Genomic DNA, 12,473 nt, shown 5'->3' with positions numbered 1-12,473 from the left:
TGCGGTGCCATGTGGTGCCATGTGGTGCCATGTGGTGCCATGTGGTGCCATGCGGTGCCATGTGGTGCCATGTGGTGCCATATGGTGCCATGCAGTGCCGTGTGTTGCCATGTGGTGCCATATGGTGCCATGCAGTGCCGTGTGTTGCATGTGGTGCCATATGGTGACATGCAGTGCCGTGTGGTGCCATGCAGTGCCATGTGGTGCCATGCGGTGCCATGTGGTGCCATGTGGTGCCATGTGGTTCTGTGAGGTGCCGTGTGTTGCCATGTGGTGCCATATGGTGCCATGTGGTGCCATGTGGTGCCATGTGGTGCCATGTGGTGCCATGTGCTAGTGTGTCATGCCGTGTGGTGCCGTGTGGTGCCATGCAATGCCATGTAGTTCCAGGTGTTAGCAAATTGTGCCATGTGGTGCCATGTGATGCCATGTGGTGCCATGTGGTGCCACGTGGTTCTATGAGGTGCCGTGTGTTGCCATGTGGTGCCATATGGTGCCATGCAGTGCCATGTGGTGCCATGTGGTGCCATGTGGTGCCATGTGGTGCCATGCAGTGCCATGTGGTGCCATGTGGTGCCATGTGATGCCATGTGTTAGTGTGTGTTGCCATGTGGTGCCACGTGGTTCTGTGAGGTGCCGTGTGGTGCCATGTGGTGCTGAGTGTTGGTGCCGTGTGGTGCCGTGTGGTGCCACGTGGTGCCAGGCAGCGGCATGTCGAGGGTGCCACAAGGCAGCGCGGTGTCCCCGTGTCCCTTACCTGCTTGGGTGCGGGCGCTGAGCACCGCCAGCAGCAGGAGAACAGCAGCAGCAGCAGAGCAGAGCATGGTGCCCTATGGACTTTGTCCCACCCCGCGGTGTCACGTGGGCGCTGTGCCCTGCGTGCTCACGGGGGGGGGGGGGGGCAAAGTGTGCACATGTGCGTGCCATGTGTGTGTGCACTGGGTGCACACGTATGTGTGCAACGTATGTGCACTGTGCGTGCCTGCGCATGGGTGTCTGTGAAAGGGAGGTTTGCGTGTGTGAGCTCGTGTGCAGGCATGGGGTGCGCGTTTGCACACATGCACACGCGCAGGTGCCTACATGCACGCGTGTGCACGCGTGTTCCTGCTGCATTGGTGCACACAGCGCTGTCCACACCCCCAGCTCCTGCACGACTGGTCGAACTGGATCCCAGCGTGGGGGTGGGGTGGATGCAGAAGGCACAGGGATTAAGGGGAGGGAGGGAGGGACGGAGCCTCCAGGACACATGGATGGTGTGAGGATGGCACCGGGACACGCGTGGAGGGGACAACGCCGCCGGGACGCACACGGTGGCACAATGGCACCGGGAGGCACGTGGTGACACCACATGACAACAACGTCACACCGTCACCCCGACCTTCGCCCCTGGTTTGGTGTCACTCACCAGCAGTGATGATGGTGCCGTCCTGGCTGCTGGTGGCCCTGCTGGTGACCCTGCTGGTGGTCTGGCTGAGGGATGCAGCGGCTGCTGTCACCCGTTTCCGGGCCACCTGCCAGCAGCTGCGTCACTTCCCTCTGCCACCATGGCGCAGCTGGCTGCTGGGACACACCGGGATGGTGAGGGGGCGCGGGTGGGGGGTGGCATGGGGGTGACAGCTGGGACGGGGTGGTGGCATTTATGGGGTGACAGAGGGGACCAAGTTGTGGCATTTGGGGGTGATGGTAGGGAGAGAGCGGTGGCTCTTAGGGGGGACAGAGGGGGACAGAGTGGTGGCACTTGGGGAGGTCACAACGGGGACAGGGACAGGGTGGTGGCACTTGGAGTGACAGCAGGGACGGGGTGGTGGCATTTATGAGGCAACAGAGGGGACAAGGTGGTGGCATTTGGAGCGACAGCAGGGACAGAATGTTGGCACTTATGGGGCAACAGGGGGACAAGGTGATGGCACTTGGGGTGACAGCAGGGACAGGGTGGTGGCACTAAGGGAGACAGAGGGACAAGGTGGTGGCAACTGGGATGACAGCAAGGACAGGACAGTGACACTTATGGGGTGACAGAGAGGACAGAGTGGTGGCCCTCGAGGGGGCATTGCAGCAATAGGGTGGTGGCATGTAGCAGGGACAGAGGGGACAGGATGGTGGCACTTAGGGTGACAACAGGGACAGGGCAGTGGCACTTAGGGGGTGATAAAGAGGACAGAGAGGTGACACTTGGAGTGGTCACAGCAGGGACAGGGTGGTGGCACTTGGAGGGGTGACAGCAGGGACAGGGCAGTGACACTTAAGGGGAGACAGCAGCAGTAGTGTGGTGTGGTGGCACTTAGCAGGGTTTGGGGGGACAAGATGGTGGCACTTAGGGAGTGACAGCAGGGACAAAGTGGTGGCACTTAAGGGGGACAAAGTGGTGGCATTTGGGATGACAGCAGGGACAGGGTGGTGGCACTTGGGGTGGTGATAGGAACAGGACAGTGACACCTGAGGGGGGACAGTGGTGACAGAGTGGTGGCACTTGGGATGATGGCAACGACAGCACAGTGGCACTTGGGCTGTTGTTACCTGGAGTGACAGTGGGGACAGGGCAGTGACACCTGGGGGTGACAGCAGGGACATGGGGGTGGCCATATAGATAAGTGACAGTGGCACACGGGTGGGTGACAGAGGGGACACAGCGCTGGCATGGAAATGTGACCCCAAGCCCATCCATCACCTTGGGGACAAACACGTCCCCAAGGTTGGATGCAGCCCTGGGGACAGCCAGGCGTGTCCCCACGTGTGTCCCTAACGGCGCAGGCACGGAACACGGAGGAAGGACTGCAGGATGTGGACAAGATGGTGGCACAGTACCGTCATGGCTGCCTCTGGGTGGGTGTCCCCATGGCTGCCGGTCCTCCGCCTCTTCCACCCCGACACCCTCCGCCCCGTGCTGATGGCCTCAGGTAACCAAGATGTGGGCATGGGGGGACGTGGGGGACACCAACCTATGGGTCCCCATGGCCATCGCCTGGAGGTGTCGCCTGGGCCCAGACGCGCATCCTATGGCGGCCACCAAGCTGTCCCCGAGGGTCCCCAGATCCCAAAAATATGACCGTGTCCCGCCGTGCTCTGTCCCGCAGCTTTCATTGCCCCCAAGGACAAACTCTTCTACGGGTTCCTCAAGCCCTGGCTGGGTGAGTGGGTGCCCGGGGATGGGGAGGCAGCACCCATGGGTGCCCCCATGAATGGAGCTGAGTGTCCCGCACAGGGGATGGGCTGCTGCTGAGTCGTGGGGACAAATGGGCCCGGCACCGGCGCCTGCTGACACCCGCCTTCCACTTCGACATCCTCAAGTCCTACATCAGCATCTTCAACAGCAGCACCCACATCATGCACGTGAGCCAGACCCTGATTCCTGATCTGCACACAGATCCTGGTTCCTCACCCAGATCCTCGCCCAGATCCCCCCAGTTCCTGACCCCATCCTGCGCCCACATCCCAGTTCCTCACCCACATTCTGGTCCCTGACCCAAATCCTCACCCAGTCATTGGTTCCTGACCCCATCCTGCACTCATATCCCAGTTCCTCACCTGGATCTTCACCCAGATCCCAGCTCCTGACCCCATCCTGCACTCAGATCCCAGTTCCTCACCTGGATCTTCACCCAGATCCGGCTCCTGACCCCATCCTGCACTCAGATCCCAGTTCCTCACCTGGATCTTCACCCAGATCCCAGCTCCTGACCCCATCCTGCACCCAGATCCCAGTTCCTCACCTGGATCTTCACCCAGATCCCAGCTCCTGACCCCATCCTGCACCCAGATCCCAGTTCCTCACCTGGATCTTCACCCAGATCCCAGCTCCTGACCCCATCCTGCACTCATATCCCAGTTCCTCACCTAGATCTTCACCCAGATCCAGCTCCTGACCCCATCCTGCACCCCAGATCCCAGTTCCTCACCTGGATCTTCACCCAGATCGCAGCTCCTGACCCCATTCTTCACTCAGATCCTGATTCTTCACCCAGATTCTGGTTCTTCACCCAGATTCTGGTTCTTCACCCAGATCTTCAACCAGATGTTGGTTTCTGACCCAAATCCCCACACAGATCCTTGTTCTTCGCCCAGATCCTGGCCCAGATCCTGACTCCTGATCCCATCCTGCACCTGGACTCCCATCCCTGACACAGACCTGCACCCAGGCCCTGGTTCCTTACCCAAATCCTGACCCAGAACCCAAAACCAACCCAGCCCTTGTTCATCATCCTGCATCCAGATCCGGATTCCTTCCCCAAATCCCCATCCAGACCCTGGTTCTTCACCCAAATTCCTGACCCAGGCCCTGTTTCCTGACCTAGACCTCCATACAAACCCCAGCTCCTCGCCCAGACTCAGATTCCTGACCCAAATCCACGCTCATTCCCCAGTTCCTCACCCACACCCTCATTCCTGACTCATCCTGCACCCATAGAATGGCCTGGGTTGAAAAGGACCACAACGATCATTTAGTTTCAAGATGCTTCTAGTCTTTTTTCTAGTTTCAGATCCCTCATTCCTCACCTGGATTCTGGTTCCTCACTCAGACCCTCATCCACATCCCAGTTCCTCACCTGGATCCTCACCCAGACCTTGGTTCCTCCCCCCACATCCATGCCCAGACCCTCACCCAGATCCTCGCTCAGACCCCGATTCCCACCCTGACCCCAATCCTTGACCCCCACCCACCCTTACACCCCATCCACTGACATCCCCTGCCCTACAGACCAAGTGGAGGGCTGCAGCGAAGGCAGCGGGGGGACCGGTGGGACGAAACATGCTGGAGACCTCAGCCTCCTCACCCTCGACACCCTCCAGAAGTGCATTTTCAGCCACGACAGCCGCTGCCAGGAGTGAGTGTGGCCCCGTCCCCATGCCAGGGTCCCTCTGGTCCTCATCAGGTCCCCCCAGCTCTGGCTTGGCATCCATCAGGGACCACCCTTACCCTGGCGTTGTCCCCAGATAGGTGCCACCACCACTGAATGCCAACATTACACTGCAGTGGGGATGGGGTCAGGGTTTGGGTCTTAGGGTTAGGGTGATCGCACTGTGTTGTGTTATGATCCACTGTATTGCAACTGGGGTAGGGTTAGGATCGCATGGCATGGAATCCCTTCCCCTTCCCTTCCCTTCCTTCCCTTCCCTTCCCTTCCCTTCCCTTCCCTCCTTCCCTTCCCCTTCCCTTCCCTTCCTTCCCTTCCCTTCCCTTCCCTTCCCTTCCCTTCCCTTCCCTTCCCTTCCTTCCCTTCCCTTCCCTTCCCTTCCTTCCCTTCCTTCCCTTCCCTCCCTTCCCTTCCCTTCCCTTCCCTTCCCTTCCCTTCCCTTCCCTTCCCTTTACTCCCTCTTCCCCTTCCCTTCCCCTTCCCTCTCCCTTCCCCTTCCTCTTTCCATTTCCTTTCCCCTTCCTGTTCCCATTTCCTTTCCCCTTCCCCTTCTTCCCTTTCCCTTTCCCCTTCCCCTTTCCCTTCCCCTTCCCCTCCTACTTCCCTTTCCCTTCCCCTTCCCCTTCCCCCCCTTCCCCTTCCCCTTCCCCTTCCCCTTCCCCTTCCCCTTTCCTTGCCCTTTGGGATGAAGTTAGGCTTAGGGTTAAGATTAGGGTTAGTCTAGGGTTAAGGCTAAGGTTAGGATAAGGGTTTGAGTTAGTGTTATCCCAAAACACGATCCCCCATTTCCCCACCTCCCTCCAGTCCCCCACCGGGGTCCCCTTTGTGCTCTGCCCCCCCTCACCTCATCGCTGTCCCCTCAAGCATCACCCCACCTCGGCCCCGTTGCCACCCCACATCCCCACCACGGCCCCGTTGGTGACACGATGATTCCCACGGGGATCCACGCTGTCACGCAGGCGGCGCAGTGAATACATCGCAGCCATCCTGGAGCTCAGCACCCTGGTGGTTGCAGAGGCAGCAGCGCCTGCTCATTACGCCTCGTGGCTCTACCGGCTCTCAGCCGACGGACGGCGCTTCGCCCGCAGCCTGCGCCACGGTGCACAGCTTCACTGCCAACGTGGTGCAGCGCCGGCGCCAGGAACTCAACGGCCTCGGCCATCAGGCATGGCTGAAAAGCAAGCAGGGACGGAGCGCGGACTTCATCGACCTCCTGCTGCTCACCAAGGTGGGGGAAGGGGATGGAGGTTGGGGATGGTTGGGGTTGTGGGGGTGATTGGTTGTAGGGTAGTGGCCGTCGGGAGCAAGAGGAGGGTTGGGGCTATGGAGGTGATTGGCCATAGGGTTGGGGCTATGGGGAGTATTGGCCATGGGGAGGTCATAGGGCCACAGGGAGGGCTCTGGATTGTGGACCATAAGGGAATGGACGTTGGTAAGGAAGTGGTGATGGCCAAGAGAACAGCGGTGGTCGTGGGGTGGGCTGGCTGTAAGGTGGTGGCCACTAAAGGTCATGGTGGCCATAGGAACACTGTGGCAGCCGTGGGGAGGGTTGGCTGTAGGATGGTGGCCGTAGGGAGGGCATGGTGGACACCAAGAGGTCATGGTGTGCAAGAGGAGGGTTGGGACTATGGAGGTGATTGGCCATAGGGTTGGGGCTATGGGGAGTATTGGCCATGGGGAGGTCACAGTGGCTGTGGAGAGGGTGGCCATAAGGGAATGGATGTGGCAAGGAAGTGGTGATGGCCAAGAGAACAGCGGTGGTCGTGGGGAGGGCTGGCTGTAGGGTGGTGGCCACTAAAGGTCTTGGTGGCCATAGGGAGACTGTGGCATCCATGGGGAGGGTTGGTTGTAGGATGGTGGCCATAGGGAGGGCATGGTGGACACCAAGAGGTCATGGTGTGCAAGAGGAGGGTTGGGACTATGGAGGTGATTGGCCCATAAGGTTGGGGCTATGGAGAATATTGACCATGGGGAGGTCATAGGGCCACAGGGAGGGAATGGATTGTGGCCATAAGGGAATGGATGTTGGTAAGGAAGTGGTGATGGCCAAGAGAACAGCGGTGGTCGTGGGGTGGGCTGGCTGTAGGGTGGTGGCCATTAAAGGTCTTGGTGGCCATAGGGAGACTGTGGCAGCCATGGGGAGGGTTGGCTGTAGGATGGTGGCCGTAGGGAGGGCATGGTGGACACCAAGATGTCATGGTGTGCAAGAGGAGGGTTGGGACTATGGAGGTGATTGGCCATAGGGTTGGGGCTATGGGGAGTATTGGCCATGGGGAGGTCACAATGGCTGTGGAGAGGGTGGCCATAAGGGAATGGATGTGGCAAGGAAGTGGTGATGGCCAAGAGAACAGCGGTGGTCGTGGGGAGGGCTGGCTGTAGGGTGGTGGCCACTAAAGGTCCTGGTGGCCATAGGGAGACTGTGGCAGCCGTGGGGAGGGTTGGCTGTAGGATGGTGGCCGTAGGGAGGGCATGGTGGACACCAAGAGGTCATGGTGTGCAAGAGGAGGGTTGGGACTATGGAGGTGATTGGCCATAAGGTTGGGGCTATGGAAAATATTGACCCTGAGGAGGTCATAGGGCCACAGGGAGGGAATGGATTGTGGCCATAAGGGAATGGACGTTGGTAAGGAAGTGGTGATGGCCAAGAGAACAGCGGTGGTCGTGGGGTGGGCTGGCTGTAAGGTGGTGGCCACTAAAGGTCGTGGTGGCCATAGGGAGACTGTGGCAGCCGTGGAGAGGGTTGGTTGTAGGATGGTGGCCGTAGGGAGGGCATGGTGGACACCAAGATGTCATGGTGTGCAAGAGGAGGATTGGGACTATGGAGGTGGGTGGCCGTGGGGCTGGGGCTATGGAGGAGGTCATAGGGGCCCTAGGGAGATTGTGGTGAGCAAAAGAAAGGTCGGGACAGTGGAGGAGATTGACTGTAGTGAGGTGGCCGAATGGAAGGTTGATTATAAGATGAGGGGGTCAAGAGGAGATGGTGTGCGCCAAGAGAATGGTGGTGGCCGTGGGATGTTTTGGCCATATGGTGGGGGTCACAGCAGGACACTGGTGGCCTTTGGAAGGGTTGGCAGCTACAGTGTGGCGGCCACGGCAAAAGCCAGCTGTAATGTGGTGGTAGTGACCAGTGGGATGGTGGCGCCATGGGGCAGCGCTGGCTGTAGACTGTTGGCATGAGAACCGTGGTGATCATGAGGGTAACAGTGGCCTTATTAAGGACTGGCCCTATTCTGGTTGCCCCGGGATGACCGTTGGTGGCCACGAAGGCGTTGGAGAGGGTTGAGTGTCACATGGTGGCCATCGGGAGACCATTTGCCTGCCACTTGTCACCCTTGCAGGATGAGGACGGCAACACTCTGTCCGACGAGGACATCGCAGCCGAAGCTGACACCTTCATGTTCGAGGGTGAGGGAAGGCCACCTGCTGCCACGGGGGACCCCGTGTTGTCCCCCCCCCCCCCCACTCACCCCACGCCCCTACAGGGCACGACACGACGGCCAGCGGGTTGGCCTGGCTGCTCTACAACCTGGCCCACCACCCAGACTACCAGGAGCAGTGCCGTCAGGAGGTCCGTCAGCTCCTCAAGGGCAGGGACGCGGAGGAGATCGAATGGTGAGAGATCCCCGCCGTCCCTCCCCGCCACGCAGCTCGGGGAACGCGGCGCCACCATCCTTTGCCCCCCAAGGGAGGATCTGTCCCTCCTGCCCTTCACCACCATGTGCATCAAGGAGAGCCTTCGCCTGCACCCGCCTGTCACCGCCGTGTCCCGGTGCTGCACTGAGGACATCGCCACTCGTGATGGACGCGTCATCCCCAAGGGTGCGGCTCGTGTGGGGCACGACATCCATGTTGTCCCCATCCCTCCTTGTTTCACGTCCGTAACGCAGACGTTTCTGTCCCTCTAGGGGTCATCTGCATGATGAGCATCTATGGAACCCACCACAATCCGGATATCTGGCCTGAGCCAGAGGTAGAGCCACGAGTCCACCACGACGTGGCCGTGGGACAGCGGGATGCCCCCATCACCACCTCCATGTCACCCACCGTCTGCTGATGTCCTTGTCGTCCCAGGTCTACAACCCAATGAGATTCAGCCCAGAGAACAGCCAGGGACGGTCCCCCGCTGGCCTTCATTCCTTTCTCTGCTGGGCCCAGGTAAGCCATGGAGGGGACACGAGTGTTCCCACGTGCCACCCCCAGCACCCAGGAGGTGGTTGTCACCTTGATGCCATCATGGGGACCACACATTTTGGCACGGGGGGCCGTAGTGTGGTGGTGCGGCCAACAGAATGGAGGTGGCCGTGGGGAAAGTCGTGCCAAGAAGAGGTGGTTGTCACCTTGATCCTGTGGTCGTCATGGGAACCACAGATGTTGATGTGGCCACGGGAATGGTGGTGTAGTCAAGGGGGTGGTGGTGGCCATGGGAGCACACTGGTGAACCATGGGGGGGACACAAGTGTTCCCATGTGCCACCCCCACCACCCCAGGAAGTAGTTCTCACCTTGATGCCATCATGGGGACCAGACATTTTGTTGTGGTCGTGTTAAAAGTTGGCCGAAGTGTGGTGGTGGTGGCCAATGGAATGGTGGCGGCCATGGAGACCGTGATGCCAAGAAGGGCTGGTTGTCACCCTGGCTCTGTGGTCACCATGGGAACCACAAATTTTGGTGTGGCCATGGGAACATTTGGCCATATAGTGGTGGTATGGCCAATGCAATGACGGTGGCCATTGGACCAGTTGGCCGTAGGGTGGTGGCAGTGGCCAATGGAATGGTGTTGGTCATCAGGACAGTGATGGCATGGCAGGCGGTTGTCACCCTGACTCTGTAGTTGTGGTGACCACACAGTTTGGCATGGCCATGGGGAATGTTGGCTGTAAGTTGGTGGTGTGGGCAGTGGAATGATGGTGGCCATGGGGAATGTTGGCCATGGGGTGGTGGTGTGGAAAATGGGATGGTGGCTATGGGGAATATTGGGCATAAGAGGGTGGTAATGGCCAATGGAATGATGGTGGCCATGGGAATGTTGACTATGGGGTGATGGTGTGGAAAATGGGATGGTGGCCATAGGAATGTTGGGCATAAGGTGGTGGTAATGCCCAGTGGAATGATGGTGGCCATGGGGAATGTTGGCCATGGGGTGATGGTGTGGCAAATGGGATGGTGGCCATGGGGAATGTTGGACACAGGTTGGTGACCATAAGGTGGTGGAAATGGCCAATGGAATGATGGTGGCCATGGAGAATGTTGGCCATGGGGTGGTATGTGGCCAATGGGATGGTGGCCATGGGGAATATGGGCTATAAGTAGGTGATAATGGCCAGTGGAATGATGGTGGCCGTGGGAATGTTGGGCATGGGGTGATGGTGTGGAAAATGGGATGGTGGCCATGGGAATGTTGGGCATAAGGTGGTGATAATGGCCAGTGGAATGATGGTGGCCATGGGGAATGTTGGCTATGGGGTGGTGGTGTGGAAAATGGGATGGTGGCCATGGGAATGTTGGGCACAGGTTGGTGACCATATGGTGGTGGAAATGGCCAATGGAATGATGGTGGCCATGGAGAATGTTGGCCAGGGGGTGGTATGTGGCCAATGGGATGGTGGCCATGGGGAATATGGGCTATAAGTAGGTGGTAATGGCCAGTGGAATGATGGTGGCCATGGGGAATGTTGGCCATGGGGTGATGGTGTGGAAAATGGGATGGTGGCCATGGGAATGTTGGGCATAGGGTAATGGCCAATGGAATGATGGTGGCCATGGGAATGTTGGCTATGGGGTGATGGTGTGGGCAATGGAATGATGGCGGCCATGGGGAATGTTGGCTATGGGGTGATGGTGTGGGCAATGGAATGATGGTGGCCATGGGAATGTTGGCTATGGGGTGATGATGTGGGCAATGGAATGATGGTGGCCGTAGGGAAGGTTGTCCATGGGGTGGTGGTGTGGCAAATGGGATGGTGGCCATGGGGAATGTTGGACACAGGTTGGTGACCATAAGGTGGTGGAAATGGCCAATGGAATGATGGTGGCCATGGGGAATGTTGGGCATGGGGTGGTATGTGGCCAATGGGATGGTGGCCATGGGGAATATGGGCTATAAGTAGGTGGTAATGGCCAGTGGAATGATGGTGGCCATGGGGAATGTTGACCATGGGGTGGTGATGTGGAAAATGGGATGGTGGCCATGGGAATGTTGGGCATAAGGTGGTGATAATGGCCAGTGGAATGATGGTGGCAGTGGGAATGTTGGCTATGGGGTGGTGGTGTGGGCAATGGAATGATGGTGGCCATGGGGAATGTTGGGCTATAAGTAGGTGGTGACTATAAGGGGGTGGTAATGGCCAGTGGAGTGATGGTGGCCATGGGGAATGTTGGCCATGGGGTGATGCTGTGGAAAATAGGATGGTGGCCATGGGGAATGTTGGACACAGGTTGGTGACCATAAAGTGGTGGAAATGGCCAATGGAATGATGGTGGCCATGGGGAATGTTGGCCATGGGGTGGTATGTGGCCAATGGGATGGTGGCCATGGGGAATATGGGCTATAAGTAGGTGGTAATGGCCAGTGGAATGATGGTGGCCGAGGGGAATGTTGGGCCATGGGGTGATGGTGTGGAAAATGGGATGGTGGCCATGGGAATGTTGGGCATAGGGTAATGGCCAATGGAATGATGGTGGCCATGGGGAATGTTGGCTATGGGGTGATGGTGTGGGCAATGGAATGATGGTGGCCATGGGAATGTTGGCTATGGGGTGATGGTGTGGGCAATGGAATGATGGCGGCCATGGGGAATGTTGGCTATGGGGTGATGGTGTGGGCAATGGAATGATGGTGGCCATGGGAATGTTGGCTATGGGGTGATGATGTGGGCAATGGAATGATGGTGGACGTAGGGAAGGTTATCCATGGGGTGGTGGTGTGGCAAATGGGATGGTGGCCATGGGAATGTTGGACACAGGTTGGTGACCATATGGTGGTGGAAATGGCCAATGGAATGATGGTGGCCATGGGAATGTTGGCCATGGGGTGATGCTGTGGAAAATAGGATGGTGGCCATGGGGAATGTTGGACACAGGTTGGTGACCATAAGGTGGTGGAAATGGCCAATGGAATGATGGTGGCCGTGGGAATGTTGGCCATGGGGTGGTGGTGTGGACAGTAGGATGGTGGCCATGGGGAATGTTGGCCATAAATTGGTGGTAATGGCCGATGGAATGATGGTGGCCATGGGAATGTTGGGCCATGGGGTGGTGATGTGGAAAATGGGATGGTGGTGGCCATCAGGACAGTTGGCCGTGAGGTGGTGGCGGCCAGAGATGGTCATGGGGAAAGCAATGGCCCCGCGGTGACGTGGGGATGTTGGTGGCAGGAACTGCATCGGGCAGAGCTTCGCCATGGCTGAGCTGAAGGTGGTGGCGGCGCTGACCCTCGCACACTTCGCCGTCAGGCCAGACCCGGCGAGGCCGGTGCGCCGCAGGACTGAGCTGATCCTTCGTGCTGAAGACGGGCTCTGGCTGCAACTGGAGCCGCTGTCGGGGATGCCCTGAGGAGGGGGGTTGTGGGGAACAGTCCTGCCCAAGTGAGGAATAAATGGCGGCACAGCCGGGACGGCGTGGT

The 12,473-nt window shown here is 58.8% G+C and overlaps 1 protein-coding gene and 2 long non-coding RNA genes across 11 annotated transcripts; 2 read left to right on the top strand and 1 right to left on the bottom strand.

Moving 5' to 3' along the window:
• The first annotated feature begins 1,285 nt into the window (after positions 1–1,285).
• LOC128079429 (ultra-long-chain fatty acid omega-hydroxylase-like) lies at positions 1,286–12,464 on the top strand. Its single transcript, XM_052680636.1, is given in 16 exon segments — positions 1,286–1,578; positions 2,752–2,814; positions 2,816–2,897; positions 3,075–3,128; positions 3,203–3,330; positions 4,697–4,754; positions 4,757–4,823; positions 5,813–5,939; positions 5,941–6,081; positions 8,192–8,258; positions 8,336–8,465; positions 8,539–8,672; positions 8,759–8,823; positions 8,925–8,972; positions 8,974–9,008; positions 12,226–12,464. Coding segments are annotated over 16 exon segments (1,542 nt in total). The 5' UTR covers positions 1,286–1,413; the 3' UTR covers positions 12,404–12,464.
• LOC128079431 (uncharacterized) lies at positions 3,470–4,518 on the bottom strand. 6 transcript variants are annotated; one of them, XR_008206120.1, is made up of 3 exons: positions 4,495–4,518; positions 3,711–3,834; positions 3,470–3,587 (listed from the first exon to the last, which is right to left on the bottom strand). It is a non-coding gene; the product is annotated as an uncharacterized LOC128079431 (long non-coding RNA). The 6 variants fall into 6 exon arrangements; XR_008206117.1 differs by lacking the exon at positions 4,495–4,518 and adding an exon at positions 3,978–4,037; XR_008206121.1 differs by lacking the exon at positions 4,495–4,518 and adding an exon at positions 3,959–3,983.
• Positions 9,015–12,219, top strand: LOC128079430 (uncharacterized). Of its 4 annotated transcripts, XR_008206115.1 has the most exons (5): positions 9,912–10,059; positions 10,163–10,264; positions 10,485–10,724; positions 10,778–11,059; positions 11,947–12,219. It is a non-coding gene; the product is annotated as an uncharacterized LOC128079430 (long non-coding RNA). The 4 variants fall into 4 exon arrangements; XR_008206114.1 differs by lacking the exons at positions 9,912–10,059; positions 10,163–10,264 and adding an exon at positions 9,015–9,839; XR_008206113.1 differs by lacking the exon at positions 10,163–10,264 and having other exon boundaries at positions 9,912–10,162; positions 10,485–10,619.
• Positions 12,465–12,473: the final 9 nt, after the last annotated feature.

This window comes from Tympanuchus pallidicinctus, unplaced genomic scaffold (assembly GCF_026119805.1).
Source record: "Tympanuchus pallidicinctus isolate F22 unplaced genomic scaffold, pur_lepc_1.0 scaffold181, whole genome shotgun sequence".
NCBI classification, from domain to species: domain Eukaryota; kingdom Metazoa; phylum Chordata; class Aves; order Galliformes; family Phasianidae; genus Tympanuchus; species Tympanuchus pallidicinctus.
This window is presented reverse-complemented; position numbering and strand designations above follow the sequence as displayed.